Source organism: Rhinopithecus bieti, unplaced genomic scaffold, assembly GCF_001698545.2.
Source record: "Rhinopithecus bieti isolate Rb0 unplaced genomic scaffold, ASM169854v2 scaffold_1017, whole genome shotgun sequence".
Lineage (NCBI taxonomy): Eukaryota > Metazoa > Chordata > Mammalia > Primates > Cercopithecidae > Rhinopithecus > Rhinopithecus bieti.
The window spans coordinates 4260073-4285264 of record NW_016803657.1 but is presented as its reverse complement, the minus strand read 5'-3'; the positions used below and the strand labels follow the sequence as shown (position 1 = coordinate 4285264).

General features: G+C 61.3%; 2 protein-coding genes across 2 annotated transcripts in view; one reads left to right on the top strand and one right to left on the bottom strand.

The window, feature by feature from the left end:
* Positions 1 to 3706, top strand: part of TTYH3 (tweety family member 3) — a 36770-nt gene extending 33064 nt beyond the window's left edge. Inside the window, exon 12 of the mRNA XM_017892379.1 lies at positions 561 to 3706. Coding sequence (XP_017747868.1) covers positions 561 to 632 — 72 coding nt within the window. The 3' untranslated portion in view covers positions 633 to 3706. The remainder of the gene's footprint in view (positions 1 to 560) is intronic.
* Positions 3707 to 16765: 13059 nt separating this feature from the next.
* On the bottom strand, positions 16766 to 24379 carry LFNG (LFNG O-fucosylpeptide 3-beta-N-acetylglucosaminyltransferase). The gene is made up of 8 exons (XM_017894541.1): positions 23936 to 24379; positions 19479 to 19527; positions 18909 to 19008; positions 18660 to 18813; positions 18456 to 18541; positions 17840 to 18005; positions 17327 to 17412; positions 16766 to 17100 (listed from the first exon to the last, which is right to left on the bottom strand). Exons 1-8 carry the CDS (start codon positions 23936 to 23938, stop codon positions 17034 to 17036), a joined length of 711 nt encoding a protein of 236 aa, XP_017750030.1. The 5' UTR covers positions 23939 to 24379; the 3' UTR covers positions 16766 to 17033.
* Between the last annotated feature and the right edge of the window lie 813 nt (positions 24380 to 25192).

Genomic DNA, 25192 nt, shown 5'->3' with positions numbered 1-25192 from the left:
GTGTGGCTTAGGGGCTCTCCTTCCATGGCGTGAAGGGGCAGAGTGGCCCGGGGATGTCCTCAGGCTGGGGCTTCTGTACTCCTGCATGCTATGGCCTGGCTGTAGGAGGACCCGGCCCTGGGCTGGGAGGAGGCCTTGGCCTGGCCCTGAAGGGTGGCTGGTTTGTGTCCTTCAGGTCCTGGGCACGTTGGGTGCAGGTAGGGCCATGGAGCTGTGGCTTCTGGGGTGGCAGAGCTCTGCCTGGCCCGACGCCCGAATGCCGCTGATGTGGGCATGGCGGGGCCGTGTGTACACCCCTCCTCAGAGCAGACATCCCCTGCCCTGAACCTGGCGAGTCTGGGGCTGCCCCTCCCTCAGCCCCAGCCAGGCCCAGAGCACAGGGCCCCCCAACCTGCGGCCCCTCCTGAGCCCCTCCCTGTAGGCTCTGTCAGGGCACCCTGTGCTGTCCCATTCTGCCCCAGGGCTTCTGGCTCAGCCAAGTGAGGACCACGCGGAAGACGCCCCTGACTGCGTGTGCCATGCAGGGGCCCTGCTGACGCCTCCCCCTTGTCTCCCTCCAGTACACCTCCAGCATGAGAGCCAAATACCTCGCCACGAGCCAGCCTCGCCCCGACTCCAGCGGCAGCCACTAGACGGCGCCCGGCAACCACCCACCCCACGTGCCAACTGCCCCTCCCTGTGCCAGCACTGCCGCTTCCACCTGGGCCACCCGCCGGACCCTCGCACACTGCACCAGGCCTACCCCGGACGCATCTGCAGGCCGCTTGCCCTCCTCTCCCCTCCCCGCAGGGGCACAGTGGAGACGCAGGGGCTCTGGGCCCGTACCACCAACAAGGGTCACACCTGAACGCTGCCGCCAGCCGATGCCCCAACCCTGCACGCCACCCACTATCCTGGCACGCTCCCTCTGCAGATGGCCGCCGCACCCACAAGTCCTGGCCACACCCAACCTGTGCTGTCGCCGGCCCTTCCTTCCACAGCTCTCCTTCCTCCTGCCTGGCACTTCTGTGGACCCCTTCTTAGTTCACAGGCACGGCTGGGGCCGCTCTTATTCTGCACCTGCTGGCCACTGAGGGACGGGCACGTGCCACCTGCTCATCTCTGCCCTGCGGTCCCCTCATGGTCCCTCCGCGTGCCTGTCTCTCTGCAGTGCCCTCCTTGCCCATGCAGCCCACCCACCCACAGGCTCACCCTCCTGCCAGCTGCCAGAGGCCCCCTCCAGCAGGGCCTCTCTCCATCACCTCAGCTTCACTCTCTCCCTCAGCACCCGCCCTGCCGGAGGCCCCAGCCCTCCATGGACAGCAGGGGCCACGTGGAGCCCGGGCTGCTTACCCGCCACCCAGTGCTGGCTGCCTTCTTGGTGCCAAACCCCCTTCCCCCACCCAGAGACTGGGCAGCTGTGTCTGGTTCATTCTTTGCACTAACCACACTTGTCATCTCTAGGGCAGGCTGGGGCTGCGGGCTGAGGGGGACCACTGGCACCCCCTTCCCTCCCTTCTTGGTTCCATTTCCATCCGTGACAGGTACAGCATCCCAGGAGCCCGGCCTGAGGGGCTGGACCCGAGCCGTCTGTGAACGTCCCTCAGCCCCTGCCGTCCCTTCTTGGGACTAACCACTAACCTCACCCCCCCAGCCTCCACGGGTGCCCCTGGCTGGCCCAGAGCCGGCAACGTGAGCCCAAGTCCGGGCTGGAGCTGAGGCCGGAGCAGCTGGCTGGGAGTCAAGGCTGCAGTAGCGTTTCTTCATGGGGTGCTCCAGGGGGTGCCAAAGACCGACAGGCAGCCCAAGGGCCTGGACACCCCTCCCCAGGCAGGTGCTGCCCCAGGAGGACTGTCCTCGGGAATGAACCTCCCGCAGGCTTTGGACTGAGGTCCCTGTGGCCTCGGTCTCCCTCCCGGTGAAGTGGGAGCGAGGCTTCCCTACGGTGCTTTTGGCTTTAGTGTACGATGTTTGCTGTGCTTCCCGCCATGGAGGGCAGAGCCACGCCACATCAGGATCGGATGTGCTGCCCCTTCCGGCCCCAGCCCTGGCCCAACCAGCCCAGCCCTCGAGGCTTGATGCCTGTGCCAAGGCCAGGGGCAGCCAGAGGGCAGCTGGATGGCCACGTGCGGGGGTCAAGGCCGGGCCCCGCAGGGGGACGGGCCGCCAGCCCCAGCAGTTTACAGACACGTGGCTCTTCCTCCCAGAGCAGCCGGCAGCTACCTGGACCGGAAATGTCCTCATCCCCTCCCTGGGGCCAGGCTCTGCCCTGCCCTTCCTCTGTGAACCCCTCCTTTCTTTGTGCTGGTATTTGGGACCAAAAATGGGGATATGGGAGGGCAGAGTGGGGAGGGGAGTCCATGGGCCTGGGACCCCAAGCCAGGGCGTCTGAGCTCCCCAGACGTGACCAAACCTCAGTGGAGGGGCCTCTGCTTCAGGCCTGGCGTGGCTGACATCCTGAGCCCCCTCAGAGGCCCTACCACAGCCAACCTGCCCAGTCTTTCGCCTGGACTTGACCCGTCAGGGGAGCTCTCCAGGCCTAGGGCCGGGAGGGAGGCCCTGGCACTCTCTGGCCTGGGTGCCTGCCAAGCGCCCTGCGACCGCTCAGAAGCACAAATGCTGTCCATGGCCGCGAGGCTGCCTGCCAGGTGAATGGACATAGCTCGAGAGGCGGCGAGGCCGGGGCTTCCAGCCTCGTGCTGTCTCGGGACTCCTGACCATGGTGTGCATGTGTGCCCGTCTGTGAATTTCTACTCACCGAGGTTGAAGAAAGAAAACGGGGAAAATCAAAAGGGGTTCAAACCCCACCTCAGTAGGTGGAGGGGAGCGCCTGTCGTTGGTTGTACTTTTGTTCTGAGTTTTCGGTGCCCTGTTCCTAACTACTCCATCCCATGACCTCGCCACACCTACTGGGGGCATCTGGCTGGTGCCTGCTGCCATGGCTGGCCCCCACTCTCACCCTGCACAGGAGGGCTCGCAGCTCCCAGGCCCACAGCTTCATTGGAAGGACAGGGTGGCCCTGGGGACAAGAGGGAGGAGCCCAGGGGCTTACCTCACCGAGGGGGCTCCTCAGCAGGCATCCACTACCCCAGGGGCCCTCCACATGTCATGGCAAGCTTGGTAGTGAACGGGCCTGGTTGGGAGCAGCCCCTGGCCCATTGCCCACCCACCCATCTCACTATGCAATTTGAGTTCCAAGCACCATTTGCTCCTGCCCTGGGGCCAGCTCTGCCCAGCCCTGGGAGGGGTGGTGAGGCAGCGCCCTGGACCCCAGAACCTCAGACGGGGGCAGGCGGGGGACCAGGGCCTCTCCTGTGGGATCTTTGTTTTGTGTTTAACCATAATGGTTGTGTACTGAACCACTTCATATTTGTTATATATAATATATATATATAATCTCCTTAAGACTCAGCCTCCCGGTTTACTCCCCACCTCCCCCCGCCTCCCCGCCCGGGCATCTGACTTCCCCCACCCCAGTGTGATTTAACATCCAGGAACTGAGGCCTGAACCATTTTGCATTTCCCCCTCCTCCAGCCTCCGTAGGGCCATGGCTGTATGTACTGTCGCTGTGTTTTTTTGTTTTTTTTAGAACTGGGTTTGGGGGCTGATTTTATTTCTTTGGGGCTTTATTTTCTTGGCAAATACTAAAATCTCGTCAATGTAATTTCTGTGGTTTCTATTCAGCTTGGGTTTCATGTTTTAAAATAAACAAATTTTAAAAAACAAGCCTCTCTTCCTGAGCTGCTTTGGCTCCCGGCTGGGCACTCCACGGTAGGGAGTCCGCGGCTCCAGGCACGGGCAGTGGGGGTACAGGGGAACTCTGAGGGCAGGGCTGACCAGGTCAGTTCAGAGGTGTGGGCTGGGCGGGGCCTATTGGGGTTGTGGGCGGGGCGCCGGGAACGGGTGGGCGGGGCCCCTTGGGGTTGTGGGCGGGTTTCCAGGGGTGGGCGGGGCCTCGGAGTGACTTGGCGGGGCGTCGGGGACAGGCTCTCCAGGGATGGGGTGGGCGGGGCCTCTCGGGGTTGTGGGCTGGGCGCCAGGGAAAGCTTTCCAGGGATGGGGTGGGCAGGGCTTCCGGAGTGAGTGGGCGAGGGCCTTGCAAAATAGGTGGGCGAGGCCGGGCGCGGTGGCTCACGCCTGTAATCCTAGCACTTTGGGAGGCTGAGGAGGGTAAATTACGAGGTCAGGAGATCGAGACCATCCTGGTTAACATGGTGAAACCCTGTCTCTACTAAAATACAAAATTTAGCCCGGCGTGGTGGCGGGCACCTGTAGTCCCAGCTACTTGGGAGGCTGAGGCAGGAGAATGGCGTGAACCCGGGAGGCAGAGCTTGCAGTGAGCTGAGATCACACCACTGCACTCTAACCTGGGCGACAGAGTGAGACTCTGTCTCAAAAAAAAAAAAAATTATGGGTGGGCGAAGGCGCTGGGAAGGAGATCTCAGGGATGGAGTAGGAGGAGCCGCTCGGAGCAAGTAGACAGGGCCACGTTCGCCGGGTGAGCAGTGTCTCGCAGGCTCAGGGTGCTTGCTGACCGGGCATCAGTGCAAAGCAGCCATGGATCCGAGGGTCTGGAGCTGGGAGTGCTGATCCCATCCATGTGGTGAAAGCCTCACTTTGCTGTCCAGACACACACTGCCAGGGGCCTGCCGGGACCGGGATCGCTGTGCAGAGGCCCCACTGGCCCTCAGGAGAGGTGAGGGGGTCTGGCCGGGAGCAGGGATGATGGAGGGGTCGAGTGGCCAGGTTGGAGCAATGATGGGTTCGGGGCCGAGCTCTTCCTGAGCCCCCAGTGCCACCACTCCCCGTCCTTCCAGAAGCAGCACCGTGGCGGATTCCTGTGCTCCCTGGGCTGGGGGTCCTCTGGCGCCCTTCCTGGAGGCCCGCACAGGGCCCACATGTTTCAAGGACCCTCCTCACCCCACGCTTCTGCTAAGAAGCAGGCTTGGGAAGGCACATAACCCTGTGATAACACACCTACTTCACAGGGAGCTGTTAGGACCCCTGGAGTTGGGGGAGGCCCCTGTTGACCAGCAGAGCATTTGTCTCCCATGCCTGGGTGTACAGGCTAGGAACACAGGTGGCAAGGGAGAAAGACCCTTGCCAGAGGATGCTGGGGCTCTCTCTGGCTCCCAGCTCTCAGGGCACCTGTGTTTGTGGGCTGGTGCGGGGCAGGGTCCGCTGGGCAGGGGCAGCACACACCAGCAGTTTCGCACAGTGTGCTTGGATTTGACCGTGGCTGCTCCAGGGTGGGCCCCAGGACAGGCCGGCTGTGAAGGAAGGCCGCTGAGCTCCCCAGAGTGGAGACGCCAGAGTTTCAAGGCTTCTGGGAGTCATGTGATAAGGGACATCTGAGGCTAGGAGCCCAAAAGGCGAGAACTCCAGGCTTGGAGCAAGAACCGGCAGCCACAAGGGGAAGACCCTGAGCATGTCCCCCCCACCTCAGATCTCAGTCCCCGTCTCTCTATCAGGAAAGGCAGAAAACAACAGCCATGTTCCTAACAGGACACGGGTGGGAGGGTTTGGCGGGGGGTGGTGCATACCGCTCATCCACTCACCCGGCCGGTGTTTCTAAGTCCAACCACTGTTCTGGGCACTGGAGTGCACCCAACGAACCAAAGGACAAAGGGCTCCGCCCTCAAAGAGCTGATGCTCCGGTGGGAGAAAAACAACAAAATTAACCAGCAGATGATGGAACACATGAGAACTTGCTGCAGGAAAACGATCGTGGTGGAGGGATCAGGAGGGCAGGGACAGGGGTGTTGGCCAGGTGCAATTTCCAACAGGCAGGAAAAGCCTCCCTGGAAAACTGGCAGCCAAGAGAGACTGCTGGAGGCCAGGAAGCGCATGAGGGCCCCACTGCTGCCATCACAAAGCACAGCAAGCTCCGTGGACTTAAGACAACACATGATCCTACTGTTCTGTGGGCCGGAAGTCTATGTGCTAGAGCCAAGGCGTTGGCATGGCTGGTTCCTTCTGGAGGCTCTGGGCTGAGAGAGTCCAGGGGAGAGTTCATTTCCTTGCCCTTTCCAGCTTCTAGAGGCACCCACATTCCCTGGCTGGTGGCCCCTTCCTCCACCTTCAAAGCCAGCAGCAGAGAGCACCATGAGATCTCTGGCTCTGACCCCAACCCCCCTGCCTGTGATTACACTGGGCCCACATGGGTAACTTCCAATCATCTTTCCATCTCAAGATCCACAATTAACTCGTGTTTCCAAAGTCGCTTTGCTTTGCCATGCTAAGTCTGGGGGTGAGGACGTGGACAACTTTGGGAGCCATTATCCTGCCTACCATGGGAAGTCAGGTTTAGTTTTGAGGCTATCTGAGGAAAGCAGGTTCCAGAAGAGAGAACAGCCAGTGCGAGTGCCCAGAGGCAGATGCATGCCTGGTGTGTTCAAGCCAGGAGGCGAGGCTGGCCGGAGTGGAGGGAGCTAGGAAGAGACTGGGTGGCTAGAGGTGGGAGAGACTTTGACATTGAACCAGAGGGTGGTGGGAGCCATGGAGGGTCTATGATTAGCGTGTCATGACCTAACATTCTTTTTTCTTTTTTTTTCTGAGATGGAGTCTCACTGTGATGCCCAGGCTGGCATACAATGGTGCGATCTCACTGCAACCTTCGCCTCCCAGTTCAAGCAATTCTCCTGCCTCAGCCTCCTGAGAAGCTGGGATTATAAGCACCTGCCACCACACCTAATTTTTGTATTTTCAGTAGAAATGGGCTTTCACCATATTGGTCAGGCTGGTCTCAAACTCCTGACCTCAAGTGATCCGCCCACCTTGGTCTCCCAAAGCGCTGGGATTACAGGCGTAAGCCACTGCACCTGGGCCCTAACATTCATTTTAATAGGATTGCCCTGGCTGCTGAATTGGGAAGGGGACAGAGCAAAAGTGGAAGACCAATTAGCAGACTGCTGCAGGGAGGGCAGGTGAGAGCTGATGGTGGCCGGGCTGGGTGCAGGGAGTGAGAAGAGACTGAGTTCCGGAGGGTAACACCAGCAGCACTTCCTGGCAGGCTGGGCATGGGTGTGGGGCTTGGATCGAGCAACTGGCTGGGGGCGGGGGGTAGGGTATTGTCACAAATCGAGATGGGGAGAGCATATGATTGGGTCGGGGGAGGTCAGGGGTCCAGTCTGGGGAATGTTGAGCCTATTAGCCATCAAGGGGTGTGGGAGGGTGGTGGGATGTACAGTCTCTGGGGTTTGAGGGGAGCACTGGACTGGAGATGCTTTGGCATGGATACAGTGTTTAAAGCCACGAGCCTGGGTGAGATCGCCAAGCGGGTGTGTATCAAAGAGGAGACAGAGGACCAAAGACTGGGTCTGGGTCCCCCTCCCACCCGGTGTTCAGAGTCTGGGAAAAGAGGGAGCTGCAAAGGAGAGGGGAAGGGGTGAGCTGAGAGGAAGCCCAGGAGAGTGGGTGTCCTGGAGGCCACATGAAGACAGCATGTCATGGAGGGATGGAGGACCACGCCAAACGCTGCTGACGATCAAACTCAGCGAGGACTGGGATGTGGCCTGCACATCTGGTGACCATGAGTTACCTGGGGCACAAGACACATCTGGTGAAGCCTCCCAGCTGGTCCAGGACAGCATGGGAGAGGAGAAATGGGCACAACGGCAAGTCTTTTTTTTTTTTCCTGGCTCTGTTGCCCAGGCAGGAGTGCAGTGGCCTGATCTTAGCTCATTACAACCTCCATCTCCTGAGTTCAAGCGATTCACCTGCCTCAGCCTCCCAAGTAGCTGGGATTACAGGCGCCCACCATCACGCCTGGCTAATTTTCGTGTTTTTAGTAGAGCTGGGGCCTCCCCATGTTGGCCAGGCTGGTCTCAAACTCCTGACCTCAAGTGATCTGCCCACCTCGGTCTCCCAGAGTGCTGGAATTACAGGCGTGAGCCACCGCACCAGCACTCTCCCAGCACTTTGAGAGGCCAGCATGCGCCTGTAATCCCAGCACTTTGGGAGGGTCATACGAGCCCAGGAGTTCGAAACCAGCCTGGACAACATAGCAAGACCTCATCTTTATAAAATAGGCCAGGCGCGGTGGCTCACGCCTGTAATTCCAGCACTTTGGGGGCTGAGGCGGGCGGATCACAAGGTCAGGAGATCGAGACCATCTTGGCTAACACAGTGAAACCCTGTCTCTACTAAAAATACAAAAAAAAAAAAATTAGCCAGGGCGTGGTGGCAGGCAACTGTAGTACCAGCTACTAGGGAGGCTAAGGCAGGAGAATGGCGTGAACCCGGGAGGCAGAGCTTCCAATGAGCTGAAATTGCGCCACTGCACTCCAGCCTGCGGGACAGAGCAAGACTCCATCTCAAAAAAGAAAGATAAAATAGGCCGGGCGCGGTGGCTCAAGCCTGTAATCCCAGCACTTTGGGAGGCCGAGACGGGTGGATCACGAGATCAGGAGATCGAGACCATCCTGGCTAACACGGTGAAACCCCGTCTCTACTAAAAAATACAAAAAACTAGCCGGGCGAGGTGGCGGGCGCCTGTAGTCCCAGCTACTCGGGAGGCTGAGGCAGGAGAATGGTGTAAACCCGGGAGGCGGAGCTTGCAGTGAGCTGAGATCCGGCTACTGCACTCCAGCCTGGGCCACAGAGCGAGACTCTGTCTCAAAAAAAAAAAAAAAAAGAAAAGAAAAGAAAAGAAAGATAAAATAATAAAAATTAGCCAGGCATAGTGATGTGCACCTGTAGCAGCAGCTACTCGGGAGCCTGAGGCAGGAGGATCCCTTGAGTCCAGGAGCTGGCAGTTGCAGCCAGCTGTGACCGTGCCACTTCACTCCAGCATGGACGACGGAGCAAGACTCTGTCTCTAAAAATAAGATCCACACACGAGCCCGCACACGAACAGGCACACTTACACGGCTTCTCTGAAGCAATTCTCCTGCCTCAGCCTCCTGAATAGCTAGGATTACAGGCGCGAGCCACCACGCCCAACTAATTTCGTATTTTTAGTCGAGACAGGGTTTCACCATGTTGGTCAGGCTGGTCTCCAACTCCTGACCTCAGGTGATCCACCCACCTCTGCCTCCCAGAGTGCTGCACCCAGCCAACGTGTGTGTTTTCAGATGGGGAAATAATGCATGTTTGTAAGGTTAGTAGGACTGATCCAGTAGACAGCAAATGAATGTAGGGGAGGAGAGAGGCGATGTCATCAGTGGCACAATACTCTTGAGTAGCCAAGAGGAGCTGGACCCAGGACACAGTGGAGCCTGGCTGCAGACAGGAGTAGGGCCCCGTGGGGACATGTGGGTGGGTCTTGGAGGGTCTCATGAAATAGGAAGGCAGCCAGGTGGGCAGGAAGGGGTGGGAGCTGAGGAGAGAGGAGGAAGGGTGAGCCACAGGAGAGGAACGGTGGGATCCCTGAGGCCCTCTGGGGTTCATGGTCTGGGACTCCAAGTGAGACTACACAGAGGTGAAGTGGCTTTTCTCCAGCTGTGTTCGGCTGCCCAGGTGCAGAAAGTGGACTGGCTGCAGCCAGGTGACAAGTCCTGCCAAGAGATGATGATGAAGGCAAGATCAAGCCCAGGAGGCTCAGCCCTGAGATTGCAGCCAGGTGAGGGTACGCTTGGGTGGGGAGGGTGGAGACGGGGAGGGTGGAAAGATCATTGAGGGATCATCAGGACATGCAGGTGAAGGCAGAGCGGGAGGCAGGGATGACTGAGGGCAAGGCCATGGGCAGGGCCAGGCCTGGAGAGTGACCATGAGTGGGGGCCTGGGGGAGAGGGTGTTTGGAGGGAGGGGAAGCCAAGGTCACCAAGAACAGAGCCCTGAGCAGTACAGAAGAGGGGTGCTGCAGCCGGGTGTGGGGCTCACGCCTGTTCATCCCAGCACTTTGGGAGGCCAAAGCAGATGGATCACCTGAGGTCAGGAGTTTGAGACCAGCCTGACCAACACGATGAAACCCCGTTTCTACTAAAAATACAAAAATTAGCTGGGCGTGGTGGCAGGCACCTGTAGTCCCAGCTATTTAGCAGGCTGAGGCAGGAGAATCACTTGAATCTGGGAGGCAGAGGTTGCAGTGAGCCGAGATCGTGCCACTGTACTCTAGCCTGGGTGACAGAGCGAGAGTCCGTCTCGAGAAGGAGGAAAGAAGAAAGAAGAAAAAGAAGAGTGTCTGGGAGTGTGAGCCGAAATCTTCTCGGAAAGAGGGAGCCCGTGGATACCCACACAAGGCCAGGTGGGTAGCAGGTGGCAGCTCCTGTCCCAGAAGCCAGAGTTCAGGATGAGGCAGGGAGGACGAGAAGGGGCCGGGGTGGCGGTGAGAGCTGCTGTGTGGACCACAAGTGCCCAGCAGGTGGCGCCAGGTGCTCAGACGAGAAAAGACTAGGCAGGCCCCTCCCTGCAGTTCCCGCCGTGCTGGGCGAGGCCTGGGAATCTGCATTCCCCACCTTGCGTGGAGGCTGCTGGTGGGACTCTGAGGGCGGAGGGAACCATGTCTTAGCTGAGGTTGCGATGCCATCCCCCAGAGCCTGGGCAGACAGCGGCCACAGGAGGGGGCCTGGGGCTTCTTGCCACAGGAAATTGGGTCAGGCGTGCCCTCGACAGGACCCGAGCTGCACGAACCAGGCTTCGGTCATGTTGCTGTGAGTTGTGCCAGGGACTCTGAAGAACAAGCACGGGGCTGCAAGAGTGTCCTTCTTCCCCACTCTTTGGGGCTGCACCCCTGGGCCTGGGAAAGGTGGGATTTGGCAGGGGTGAGAAACCGCCGGCCATCATCACAAGCTAGTGCCCAGGCACTGCTCGGGTTGTACAAGGCAGGGAAGTGGGGTCCTAGACGCCTGCACAGGGAAGGCAGGGGGTGCATGGTAGGGGGGCGGTTACAGCTCTGAGTCTCCAAACTCAGCACAGTGACATTATCAGGGCAACCTCCAGCCTCCAGGGGCCGAGATGAGGAGCCCCTGTCCTGGGGTCCCTCCTTGGGATGCACAGAGTCCAGGTGCCTTTTTATTTTGTTTATTTATTTATTCTGAGACGGAGTCTTGCTCTGTTGCCCAGGCTGGAGTGTAATGGCACAATCTCAGCTCGCTTCAACATCCACCTCCTGAGTTCAAGCAATTCTCCTGCCTCAGTCTCCCAAGTAGCTGGGATTACAGGCACCCGCCACCGTGCATGGCTAATTTTTGTATTATTAGTAGAGACGGAGTTTCACCATGTTGGCCAGGCTGGTCCCAAACTCCTGACTTCAAGTGATCCACCCACCTCGGGCTCCCAAAGTGCTGGGATTACAGGCATAAACCACCACGCCCAGCCCTATTTTATTTTTATTTATTATTAGATGAGGTCTTGCTGTTTCCTCGGCTGGTCTGAAACTTCTGGCCTCAAGTGATCCTCCTGCCTTGACCTCCCAAAGGGCTGGGAGCAGAGGCATGAGCCACCAAGCACAGCCCTTCTGTTTTTAAAAAAATTTAAAGAGGCCAGGCACAGTGGCTCATGCCTGTACTCCCAGCACTTTGGGAGGCCAAAGCAGGAGGATCACTTGAGGCCAGGAGTTTGAGACCAGCCTGGGCAACATGGCAAAACCCTGTCTCTACTAAAAACACAAAAATTTGCCAGGTGTGGTGGCGCACACCTCTTATCCCACCTACTTGGAAGGCTGAAGTGGGAGAATCTCTTGAACCTGGGAGGGAGAGGTTGCAGTGAGCTGAGATTGCACCACTGCACTCCAGCCTGGGCAACAAAGCAAGACTCTGTCTCAAAAAAAAAAAAAAAAACAAAAAAAACAAAAAAAAAATTCAGAGACAGGATCTCACTGTCACCCAGGCTGGAATGCAGTGGTGCAATCATGGCTCGCTGCAGCCTCAAACTCCTGGGCTCAAGCAATCCTCCCCACTCAGGTTCCTGAGAAGCTAAGACTACAGGTGTGTGTGCTAAGACAAGCCACCTGCTTGTCTAATTTTTAATTTTCTTGTAGAGATGGGGTCTCACTATGTTGCCCTGGCTGGTCTCAAACTCCTGGCCCCAAGCAATCCTTCCACCTTGGCCTCCCAAAATACTGGGATTACAGGTGTGGGCCACCACGCCTGGCCCCAAGTGCCTTCTTGCATGTCCAATTCTGGGCTCAGAAGGTGGGGCTGGGCTCAGAAGCAGGGGGTCACCCCGGAGAATATTTGAGAAGGCTGAGGCTGGGTGGGTACATGGGCCCAGTAGGCAGCAAGACTTGCCCATCGATCTGACAGACACGAAGATGGACCTAGCCCTGGCCCCTCCTTTCCCTCTGACCCCAGGCCCATGCAGCAAGACAGGCTGAAATCACAGCAGCCTGGCCCCTGGCCCCTCTGAGCCTGTGGAAAGCCCTAGTCGCCTGTGATTGGGGAGGGGGCATCATGAGACCCAACTCCATAGTTGTCCTCCCTCCCAGGCTTCCAATCCTTCCAGCGGATCCCACCTCTGCAACTCTGCCCAGGCTGTGCTGAGACCTGGAAGGCCTCTCCTCTCCCTACTCCATCTTGACAAAGCCTTCCTGCTTCAGCTCAGAGGCACCTCTTCCAGGAAGTTGGCCCTGATGACCCCAGTGGAAGGGAAGTTCCTTTCAACTGAGCGGGGAGGTGCCCCACCCTAGCAGCCCCTCCCAGACCCCAAGCAGCCTTGGGGCTCCCCAGGTACTCGCCTGGCAGAACGGAAGCAGGGGGTGGGGGCTGAGGTCTGCCACCCTGGCTGAGCACCCAGCAGCCCCTGTGGTTGCAGTTTTACTTGTTTTGAAAGCCTCATAAATGATCAGTAGTTTGGGAAGAGGGGCCTGGCTAGGCTAGACTCGGGGGGACATGGAGCCCCAGGGACCAGCCAGGCCGCTTTCTGACCAGCCTCTAATCTGGTGTGATGGCACCACTGGGGGGTGGGACACAGCTGTCCCCAGAATGTACCTGGGGGAGAAATGAATTCACCTCCCCCGCTGGGTGAGTCACCTTCTGGGGGGTGGGAGGGCGGTGGATGGAAGAGGTCAGGCTGCCTCATTCCCCTAAGACACTGCTGAGCCTGCTTCCCCTTTTGAGGGCAGGGAAATGTCCCTCCCTCAGCTTGGAAGAGGAAGGGGCCCAGATGCGCCAGCCTGTGCACCTCCCAAGACGCCCCCTGACCTCCAGCACCTGGGGACTGCATTCACCTTTGTTCCCATTTCTCAGATGGAGAGGTCGAGGCCCCGGGAGGAGCCGGGCTTCCTCCCCACCCCACTTCTTGCTCCTCTGCTCTCCCCAAGGCTCACTCAGCCCCCACTCCCACTCCGCTCCACACACAGGGACATTTGAACATTAATGGGGACTCCCCAAGCCCCGGCGGGGCCCCCACAGCTGTGTCCATGGGTCTCTCTGATCCCTGGGTCCAGCCACACCTCCAACCCCAAGGCCCCACCAGCTCTGCGGGGAGGCGATGCCAGCTGCAGGCGGGGGCAGCGTTGGGGCCAGGGCAGAAGGCCTCAAGCCTCTGACTCAGCCGGGCAGGAAGGAGGCCAGGAGCCTCTGCCCGCAGCCTGTTCCGTCAAGACACCCCCTGCCCCACCCCGGAGTCTCAGCTTCCTCGTTCAGAAGAGGGGCCTGCACTGTCCTGTGAGAAGTGGGTGGGCACGTGGTGGGTGCTCAGGGAGGATCACAGCCACCCAGACGGGGGTCCGGCTGTGTGATGGTGAGGGCCCTCCATCCTCCCACCATCCCCATCACTGCCCACACCCCCTGGGCAGCTGCTCTGCTAACTCAGAACCGGCCAACGCCAAGGTGGGGTCACAACCCTGCCAGCCGCCCCCAAGGCCAGGGCAGCCCCAGCCAGGTTTAGAGTAAGGGGTCTCTGCAGGCCCATTTAGCACATCAGCACTCATCTGGAAGGGGCAGCGATGGGGAGGGCAAGGTACCCCCGCAAAGAGAGGCACTTCTCACAGTGTGTTGTCTCCTTGGAGCAGAATGGGGGACGCAGAGGCAGCAGGACGGGGACCTGGAGCCCTGGGGAAGGGGGTCAGTCCAGAGCAGGAACTTGCAGGGGGCACGGCCAGGGCAGTGCCAGGCCAAGGGTGCAAGCCCCAGGGAGGGGGTGGGGGCTCATGGTGAAGAGGAAGTGAGTCGCCCCAGGGCTGCCGGGAGGGTGAGGGGAAGGAATCCCCACCGAGGTTGCGACACCCTCCCCTACTCAGTCACCCTCAAAGGCTGGATTTGAGGAAGGAAAAGCACTGCAGAGCTGCTGTGTTCAGAAAACAAGGGTCTGGATCTCTGCAGGGGCTGGGACCAGCTACAGTGGGGGCTCTGGCACTGCTCCTGCTCTCCAGGACTCCGCCCACCACCCCTGAGCGGGCTCCGGGCCTGGGGCCACCTCACAGGAGAGGGAGGCACAGCGTTACCAGCTGCGGGGCGGCTGGACCCACGGCCTGCCTGGCTTGGAGTCTGAGTGCCTCCCCAGCCCACCAGCCTGGCTACCGGACCTGGGACCTCAGCTGCTCCGTGCCTCAGTTTCCCCACCTGCAAAGTGAGGCGATGATGTGGACTCTGCGAGCTTGTGGCAGGAGTGAAAGTGGATAAGGAGGTCCCAGGCCTGGTCACAGGAGTCACTGTCCCTCCTGCAGGGGCTGGGCTCCCCAGTGGCCAGAGCCTTGGGGTTGCGCTCTTGGCTGGGACCTAGAGCCCCCAGCATCCTAGACCTGTTCCTCCTGGAAGCACAGGGCCCACCCTTCAGCGACCACCTGACCCTGGGCGGGCCACACCTGTAGTCACCAGCAGGCAGCTATTGTGACATCAGGTTTCATTCCAAAACAGTTATCTCTAAGAGTTTCCTATCTACCTGCTCCATGCGGTACACCCAAGGCCAAGCCTCCCCTTCACCTGTGTGCCCGACCCCCCTCCCCCAGCTGCCCTGCGGCTTAGGCCCCACCTCCAGCCAAGACCACGACCCCCAGGGTTGCTGCAAAGAGCACCTTTATTCACAGCAAAAGGACGTCACCATAGCAACAACACTTAAATTCCCTGAGAACTTTTCCCTTATCATTCGCGTTCCTAGCTATGTCTTTGCAAAGAGAAAAACAACAAGAAACACACCCCATGGGGCAGGTGAGCCACGCTGGGCCCCGCAGGGAGGTGGCAGCTACGCAGCGGGAGGGCAGGGATGGGAGGTTCCAGATGCTGGAACGCATAAATACACAGAGTGCCGGACAGTCCCACTTCAGCTTTAACAACAAAGATGACCCCGAGTTTGGCTTCCGTTTTTTCTGATCCACAGAAAAGATAAGATAAAATAAGACCCTCCCCACCCCACCCCCCAAGCAAAAAACAAGAACACCCTACTTTTACCCACCCCTTTCAAAAAACAGCACAGTAAAAAAATACTGTCACAATATGTACAGACACGCCCACTGTGGGCGACTTGCTCTCTACTTTGGAGAGGAGATTAAATGCTGAGCTCTGACTCACCCTGTCCTGGGGAGGCAAAGGGAAGGCCTCGGAGGGGGCCTGGAAAACTCCCCACCCAGAAGAGCTGGAAGGGGAGCCACTGTTTGGACAGCCAGCCACTGGGGGCTTTGTGGGGCCACTGGAACTGGGCGGTGGCTACCGTTACTCTAAGCCACAGTGCCCAGGCCAGAAGGAAGGGGATTGGGTCATGCACCTCCAGACCCAGCCTCCCCTGCAATGAACATGGCTCCGTGAGTTGGACTTGGGGTTATGACACAGGAGTCAGGATTTCAGGGCGCAGGTACCCCCAGCACAGAGCTTGTGCTCGGCAGAAAGAGAAAGACATCTACGCATCCCTGCAAAGTAGCCCAGAGCCCTGATCTACGCATCCCTGCAAAGTAGCCTGGAGCCCTGATCTACGCATCCCTGCAAAGTAGCCCGGAGTCCCCTAGCTGCAGGAAGATCCAAAATCGGTAGGGCGTGGTGGCTCAAGCCTGTAATCCCAGCACTTTGGGAGGCCGAGGCGGGCAGATCACGAGGTCAGGAGATCGAGACCATCCTTGCTAACACGGTGAAACCCCGTCTCTACTAAAAAAAATACAAAAAAACTAGCCGGGCATGGTGGCGGGCGCCTGTAGTCCCAGCTACTTGGGAGGCTGAGGCAGGAGAATGGCGTAAACCCGGGAGGCGGAGCTTGCAGTGAGCTGAGATCCGGCCGCTGCACTCTAGCCTGGGCCACAGAGCGAGACTCCATCTCAAAAAAAAAAAAAAGATCCAAAACTCCTCAGAGTGGCCTCCAACACACAAATCTTTCCTCCAAGCAGGCCTTGCAGCCCACTGACTCTCGGGGCAGAGGCACATAAGTGGCGCTTGTGCCTGCCCCTCCACAGAGCAGAACTGCCCAGCAGCCTGCTACCCAGGTGGGCATACAGTACACACACACACGCATACACACACACATGCACACACACACGCACAGGCACGGCCCTGGGGGAGCCTCGAATCCCGAGGCCAGGGCAGCGCAACAGGGTCACTGGGCCCTTTGGATACCAGGGGCGCCCAGGGGTTGGGTCTCAGCCATGGCTGCTAGAAGATGGCAGTGCGGGGACACCAGGGTGTGTCCGGGTACAGGTGGCAGTGGATGGAGCGGAACCTGTGGGAACAGAGCAGGGGCTGGTCTGTGTGGGTNACTAAAAATACAAAAATTAGCCAGGCATGGTGGCACGTGCCTGTAATTCCAGCTACTTGGGAGGCTGAGGCAGGAGAATGGCGTAAACCCGGGAGGCGGAGCTTGCAGTGAGCTGAGATCCGGCCGCTGCACTCTAGCCTGGGCCACAGAGCGAGACTCCATCTCAAAAAAAAAAAAAAAAAAAATCAAAAACCCCCCAAAGGGCCCCCCAACACAAAAACTTTTCCTCCAAGCAGGCCTTGCAGCCCACTGACTCTCGGGGCAGAGGCACATAAGTGGCGCTTGTGCCTGCCCCTCCACAGAGCAGAACTGCCCAGCAGCCTGCTACCCAGGTGGGCATACAGTACACACACACACGCATACACACACACATGCACACACACACGCACAGGCCGGCCCTGGGGAGCCTCGAATCCCGAGGCCAGGGCAGCGCAACAGGGTCACTGGGCCCTTTGGATACCAGGGGCGCCCAGGGGTTGGGTCTCAGCCATGGCTGCTAGAAGATGGCAGTGCGGGGACACCAGGGTGTGTCCGGGTACAGGTGGCAGTGGATGGAGCGGAACCTGTGGGAACAGAGCAGGGGCTGGTCTGTGTGGGTGGCAGGAAGGTGCTGAGCTCCCATTTGCAGTCCCACAGCACTGGCGGCCCCACCCCATGCAAGCAGGACTCCGGAGGGGACACCTCTGTGTAGAGTCACGCTGCTTAGAGAGACCCCGCTGCAGCTCGGCGAGGTCCCCTGATGCCCCTACACCACCCCACGCAAGGCCATCTGGGCCAGGGTTTCCTCACCTGGATGGGTCGGCCTCCACCGAAAAGGGCCCCTTCACGTGGACGGCATTCCGCTTGTTTTCAAACATACCGTAGCTCAGCGTCACCTGTGGGGAGGGGACGGAGTGATGCAGGGAGGGGCCCTGGCATCCCTGGGCCCTGCCCCAGGCTGGCCACACAGCTCTGAGTGCGGCAACGGCCCTGCCTTGGCCTCCCTTGGACCTGGAAGGACACCTGCCCTGCGCATCCCAGGAATAAGGTCTCAAACTGGGGACCAGCTGGGGCTGGCTGCATCGCCAGCCGTCGACAAAATACACACAATAGGCGCATCACAGCGAAGAGAAGAGATGGCAGGGAAACAAGCCGCCATAAACAGCTTTCAGCTCATGGCAGGAAAGACCCCCTTGGCTGACAGTGATGTGCTGCCTGGCCTCCCTGTTTAGAACAGTGCCCCACCCCCCTGCGCCCCTCTCGGCAGCCACGCGTCCCTTCCTGCGCTCTCCGAGTCCTGGCGGGGCCCGGAGGATGGTGCACCTGCTCGTGGAGCTCCGAGGTGAGCACCTGCTGCAGGTTCTCCAGGTGGGAGTGGAAGAGGCCGCTGCGGATGAGGGGCACGCCCAGCAGGGCCTCCACGATGTAGCCAATGGTGCAGTCATCAGGCAGCCGGATCCGCTCGGCAGTGTTCATGAAGTGACCCCCGCTGTGGGAGGGAAGGGCCCAGACCGGTGAGCAGAGGCGGGAGCCATCTGCTGGGAGCTGGGGAGGCCCCACCAGGCAAAGGCGCTGCAGCTCAGAGGGGAGCCCTGGAGAGAGCTCTGAGCTGCAGCTCCCTCCGCCTCCCCTGGCCACAGCCAGGGCACACTCCCTGCACGGCTCCTGTGCTTGGTGGCTCTCTGTGGTGGGAATCTGGGTGCAGGAAGGAGTCCTGCTGGATGGTGCCTGGGGTGCTCTGAGCAGGTCGGGCTTGGGGGCAGCTGCCATAAACACAGCTGCCCTCTGAAACCCAGAAGGAAGTGGAATATAGGCAGTAAATGGGCAGTGCCACACAGGAGGCTGGGGACTCCCCGCGGCTGGGAAGATGAACCAAGCCAGGCCCCACGATGGCAGGGAGCCTGGGACCGGGCTGGCCTAACTTGTGCAGGGCACTCACCTGGCCCACGGGCTCATCTTCAGAGCCAGCCCACGGCTGATGCAGAAGCCAGCACCGCCCGTGGCAAACCAGAAGTGGACAGGACGCTGGGAGAAGGGAGAAGGTGTCCTGAGACCCGGGCGCTGTGCCCCTCGCTGTCCCCCGCCCCACTCCGGGTGTGTGCTCTGCGTGGGCATGGGGGACTGGGAGAGGGCAGGCACTCACCACCTTGTTCTCGCTGACCCGTTCCGTGGCCTGGATGGGCCTGTCCAGGCTGGGCTTGCCGATGTAGATGTCCCGGGTGTGCGGGTAGCTGGCCAGCAGCCGCAGCAGGGCCCGCAGGTTGACGTAGTTGTCATCGTCCACGTGGCAGAACCACCTGAGGGCAAGGCAGGGCCATCGGGGGAGGGCATGCCGGGGCGGGCGCTGCCAGGCTCGGGCAGGGAGATGGGGGTCCCCCCGGGCCACACTCACTTCCTGCCGGACTCGATGAAGTGGTCATACTCCACAGCCATCTTGCAGGACAGCGCCTGGCGGCTGTGGGCGGCCGAGCAGTTCGTGATGACCACATTGCCTGTGGACGGGGGAGCAGCTGTGAGTAGGTCTGAGTCGGCTCCCAGAGAGGGGCCTGGCCTGGGGGACGCCGTGGGGCCCAGGGACTCGAGAAAAGCCCCCTAGTTCAAGCTGGGCCCGGCCCTAGCCTCCCCTACCCTAGCTCGGGGCTCGGGCCTGCGGACCCTCCCCAGCCCAGCCCCTCCAGGGCAGCCCCGCCCCGCCCATTCAGGCAGTTTTTTCCCAGCACCCGCCACCTGTTGCCGCTGCCTGGGCTCAAAGGGACCCGGGGGGCTGAATGGGCTTCATTTGCATGAGAATTGGGGGGCCCCGAGTGGTGGGGCGGGGCGTGGAGCAAACCCCATGAGTAAACTGCCCTCCTCGTCCTGCCCTTGGTGACCTCTCAGCCCAGAGGAGCCAGGAGGCTGGAGGGGGAGGGTTCCGCTCTGGATGGAGGCCTGGGCCCCCTCCCGCCCCAAGTCCAGGGCTCACCCGTGTGCCTGGCCAGGGCCTCATCTTCCCCGTCAGTGAAAATGAATGTCTGGAAGGAGAAAATCAGCCCTCAGCAGCCAGCCCTTCATCCCCACCCCAGGGCCATCTGTGGGGGCCAGACGGGGCACCCTGGAGTTGCTGCAGCTGCAGCTCTGTCACACTGACACCCACCCTTCTCTGGGCCTTGGTTTCCCCACTCATGCGGAGTAGGGCTCAAGTGCCCCATCTCAGTGCCATCTGGGCCAGGGCTCACGCATTCACTCACGCATTCACTGGGGCTGGGGGATGGAGCCTCACTCCCCAACCTCGACAGCTGTGCCCAAGGTCGTCCAGGCGCAGTGAGGCACGAGCCAGGTGGTGCACCTCGCCCGCCCGCCAGGTAACCGGTTCCCGGCCCGCCCCGTGCACCTGGCGGGGCACACACCCTTATTGACACAGCACCCGGCCTGCCACTTGGAGGCTGCTGGAAAGGCAGGGGACAGGCGGGGTGGCGGGAGGGACAGGCGGAGGAGGTCGGCTTTGGGAAGCCAAGTCTCAATCACTCGGGGTTGGGGACAAAGGCCTTCGCTGGGCGGCTGCCAAGCCCTGGCGGACAAAGGGCCCAGAGGGAGGATGAATCACCAGGCATTGTCCGCCAGCTTTGTCCTGGGCTGGCGGGCGAGGGGCGCCGGGCCGGCCTTAACTCGGCCGAGTTAAGCAGAGTGGCCACGCCGCCCATTACCATACAGCTGGCCTGGTTAACCGGGCCGAGCTGGGCACGAGGTCCCGCGGGTAGGGTGCAGCCACCAGCACTGCAGCCCCCACCCCCAGCTGCCCTTTGGGCCAGCACCCCTGTCCTGGATGACCTGCAGGACAAGTTACCCACTCTGAGCCAAAGCAGCCCTGAAGTTCTGCAAAGTTGCCGACGGTCAGCAGGGTTGTGGCAGGAAACCTCAGGTGTCCCCAGCCCCCAGGTCAGGGGCCCCCAGTACCCATGCAGCCCAGCACCCCTCCCACTGCTCAGGCAAGGAAACCCAGGCTTGCCCAAGGCCACAGCCCACCTGTGCCAGCACGTGGCCGCCCCCTGCCAGGAGCACTCTGCGGAAGAGGAGGGGGCCGCCAGGGCGGGGCCAGGAGTCGCCAGCGCCCGCCTGGGCCTGCCGGCACACGGGGAGGAATGTTCCTTCCTCTGCCCGGCCCGCCCAGCGCGTGCCGCCCGGCGCACCCTGGCATGGCTGAGTGCAAAACCCAGGGCGTACGGGCAATGCTCTGACCGAGACAACCCCCCCATGCCCACCCGGCCTCAGTTTCCTTCCCTGTACACACAGGTCCCACAGAGGCCCTGGAACACCTTGGTGGTCTCAGATCCTTGTCCAGCCTGACCCAGCCCTGGGCACATGCTCACTCAGGTGAGGCCCAGAGCTAAGGGGGTGGCTGGCTGGGTCTCCGCCTCTCCATGCGTGCACCCCTCCTGCAGCACCCATAGACACCCCAGGGCAGCCGCACGCACAGACTCGCACCCAGCCCCTTGGCCTCCCCAGCATCTCAGCCCAGGAATGCCGTGGGAGGCGGAGGGCCAGCCCCTGCAGACGCTCCACTGCGCCGCTGGGTTAAAAGGAAAATGCTTTCTTAATGAGATCAAGGGAGGCCTGTTCTCCCGAGATTTGGTGGTGCCCTAAAAACCCAGCCCAAGGCTACAGAGATTAAAGTCACCTTTGTTCAGCTCAGGGAGCAGGGAGGCCTCTAGAACAGCATCTGAGAAGGCGGGGCTGTGGGGTGTGGGGGTGCCGGGCCAACTGTCTCCCCACACCTGAGCCACCAGGAGGGGAGGGAAAAGGCCCTGCTGGGCTACGGGCCTCACCCGCCACTCAGAGCCCCTGTCTCCTTTTCTGTAAAACGGGCATAACAGAGTTTCCCTGGGCAGAGAGCAAAGTGCAGAGACAGATTCTGTCCCTTCTCCCTGACAGTCCTGGGAGGGGGGCGCCATTACCAGCTGAGGCACAAGTGGGGAAACTGAGGTGCAGGTACCAGCCTGAGGTCATACCCTGGGGCCGAGGTGGTGCTAGACCAGCCCAGTCCCTGCCCTCGAGGGACCCAGACCCCCCAGTGCCACCTAACTTCCCAGATGAAGACGGGGCTGTAGGAGGAAGAGCCGGGTGGATGAGGGTGGACGGCGGCGGGGGCCGGGGGACACCCACAGGAAGCGGCATTGTTCCTGGAACCGCGATTCAAAGAAACACAGGATGCCAAGTTCTCCCCAGCAATTGTGGCCGCTGCGGTGGCAGCTCGGCAGCCTGGCTGCTCCTGGGAGGGGTGGGGAACCTCTGGGCCAAAGGCCAGGCTCTTCATCCTGGACTCCAGGCCCATCTCGGCATGGCCCCTGCTGATCAACCGACCCTCCCCCCAGCCACCACTCCAGTTGCTAGAAGTTTCCTGCACAACCCCCACGCTGTGGTCATCACCATGCCCGGATGGAGTGCCCTTTCTGGGCACTTTTTTACTCAGTCTAGCTCAAATGGCGCCTCCTCCAGGAAGTCTTCCTTCCCTCCCTCCCTTCCCCCAGCATGTGGGTCAGATGCCCACTGTTGCCTCACACAGCGTCTCGGGGTTTTCCCCCCACACAGCCCTGACATCTTTCTATCTCCCCCATCAGACCGCGTCTGAGTCACTCCGTGCAGGGCTAGGAGAGGGGGGCCCTCTTCTGTGGGTTTCCAGGACCCCTGCCCATCACCCACCACAAGGGGGGCTTTGCTAGCTGTGTGCTGGTGAACTGAGGCTGAGGGCAGATTCAACCTTTCCGCTGGTGACCCTCCAATAGGGACCTCAGGGCTCAAGGGAGTGATGGCCCCCACCTCGACCCTGAGTGCCCGCCGGTTTCACCCCATGCCTGCAGGCTTTGCCAGTCTCTTACAAAATGCTCCTGGAAGGACCATGTTCCCCCATTTCAGAGACGAGAGTGAGGGTCTGAGAGGCTCCAGGTCTTACTCAGGATCACACAGCCCAGCTGGGACTGATAACTGAGACCCTCTGACCACATCCCCTCCGCTGAAGAAAGATCCCAAATTCCAAGATGGGAGGTGCTCAGAGCTGGTGGCAGCCCAGAGTGGGGCTGAAGGATGCCCAAGGTCACATAGCAGGAAGGCTTGAGTGCTGGGGGTGGGGGGCCAGGCTCAGGGATGGTGCCCCAAAAGGACTGTCAGGAAGAGATGCTGGCGGGGGCGGGGGGCGCTGGCCCCCTCATCGCCAGGCAACCTGAGTGGCCAGCACGCCAGCAGCGGTTCCCACGGAGCGCGTAGCTGCACACAAGGGGCCCGACGCCTTTCTCGCTGGAGAAAGGGGCTTTGTTACCTTGCCCAAGGGGCCGGCGTGAGAGCCGCCCGGCGCTGGGAATCCTAACGGCCCGGCCGCCAAACAAAACGCACGGCCCCCGCCACCCCCTCCCGCCAGCCCGCTGAGCCCCTGGGAATGGGACGCTGTGTTCCCAGGAGGCTGCCATGGGGTTCCCAGGGCCCCTTCCCCACGCCGGGACCAGAGAGGACCCTGCCCCTCCCCATCCCCCTCATGACCTCACCAAGCCCTGCTCCCACCCACCCACAGTGCCCCAAAACAGGGCAGTGCCAGGCCAGAAGGCCCTGAGTCTCCCGGGTTTGAGCAGAGAGGAAGGCGTGCGGGGTCTTCCCTGAGCCCCCATCCTCACAGCAAATGCCTCTGCATCTCCCAGCCCAGAGATGCCCCCCTCCACTCCCCGACTGCAAGCCCCACACACTGTCCCCATCCCGCCCCAGCCCAACCGTCCTGCTGTGGCCTCGAGGGAAATTTTCAAAGTGGGGTGTGTCTTAATTATGTGTGTGTAAGAAGCTGATGCCCAACTGAAGTGGGTTGTGCCCAAGGTTGCAGGCCTCAGAGACTCCTGCACTGTGCGGGGAGGGTCCCCACACAGACCCCAAACCCGGGGTTCTTTGAGATGTACTCCCCAGGACCCACCAACCAGCAATGACTTCCCTCCCCGCACCTTAACGTGATGATGAGGAAAAGGCCCAGGGGTCAGAACCCCTCACTTCTCTAAAGGAAGAGCCTTTCTCCCCAGGAAGGGGTCTGAGCTGAGGGTAGATCCGAACAGAATCTGCTTGGGGAAGTTTGAAGGCGTAATGCCCTATGCATGCGCTCCAATGTTTGGGGGTGAGAAGTATCACAGGGCACCAACCCCAAGCACTAGAGACTGGTGTAGGGTCCTGCAGCCATCCAGGACTCTGGAGCTGGACAGGGGTCGAGGCCCCGGGTAGTCACACAACTGTAACGGGAAATTGGTCCCAGCAGGCAAACTGGCTGCAACGGGGTGCACTGGCGTCGCCGCCCCCAGATGGCCCTAGTGGCTGGATGGGGATGCAGCCTGGCCCCCATGGGACGCTGCCACCAACTGGACCAGACGGTGGGGCCCCGCCCCGCCCGCCAGTCCTTCCAGGCCGCCGGGGGCTCACCATCTCCTTGTGGCGCGAGATCCAGGTCTCCAGCAGCAGGTCGAGGCGCGCGCGGTGGAACTTTTTGGTGGTCTTGACAGCGATGAAGACGTCTCGGGGCGCGAGCGGCTCGGCCAGGGGACGCGGGTGGCTGTCGGCGGGGCGGGGGACGGCCCCGGGCGGCGGGCCCGCGTCTCTGCGCGCGCGAGTGAGCAGGCTGAAGTACTCGGACAGACTGTGTCACCTCGCGGGCGCAGCGCCCCGGGCCGCCGGCCGCCGCCGCCCCAGCCCGGGCCGCAGCCCCCTGCGGGCCCGCCAGGCTGCGCAGCGCGCGCCGCCTTCGCTCGGACGGGCAGCGGGGGGCGGCGGCGGGTCGGCGGTGACACCAAGCAGCAGGCGAGCAGCGGCGCGCAGCCAGCGCCAGCGCAGGCGCCGCCGGCGCGCTTGAGCATCGGTGTGGCGGCGCGCGCGGCTCGCCCTTGCCCCTGGCGCCTGCCGTGCCCGTGCACCGCCCCAACGCCCCTCGCTCCGGCGGCGCAGTACAGCAGCGCACAGCTAGCGCCCGGAGCTCTTAAACCTCCCCGCCCCGGTCCCGCCCCCGCGCGCTCATTGGCTCCCTGGCTCGGGGGCAGGGCCTCGTGCCGGTCGAGGCTCCAGGCCCCCAGACCCACGTGGGGCCGCGGCTGGGGCTGGGAACGACCCACAGGGGCAACGGCCCCGCCCCCGGCGCGCACGTGCATGCCCCGCCCCCCTCGGGTGGCCCCTGCGGGCTGCGGAGGGGCTTGGGGACGTGGGCCCGGCCGGCGCCGGTGTCCCTGAAGAGGAAATCCAGCCTGGCCAGCGCCGGCCGGGGATGCACCGGGCGTCCCCGCAGGGGAGGGGCGCACCCTTGGCGCAGCGGGCAGGGTGCTGGGCCCCGGGCTCTGGGCTCCGACGGGCCGCGTTGGTGCCCGAAGCGCTGTGCGCTTCCCCACCTGAGCCCGGCTTCCTCCCCTTGGGACGCGGCAGGCCCTGCAAACTGGGGTGGCGACTGGGTCTTCCCGAGCGCTCGGTTCAGGGGAGCCGTTATTTGTACAGAGCAAGAGCTTGGCCACCTGTGCTGCAGGTGGGGACACGAGGTTCTGACGAGAAAGCACCAGAACCAAATTCCGCTCCTTCCTCCCAGGCTAATTTCCTCGAGTCCCGGCCCTCCGTCGGGCGGGTTGGGTCCCCGAAATCCTCAGGCACCCCGTGACGAGGAGAAACGAAGGCTGCCACTTCCCTCGCCGGATGAAAGGC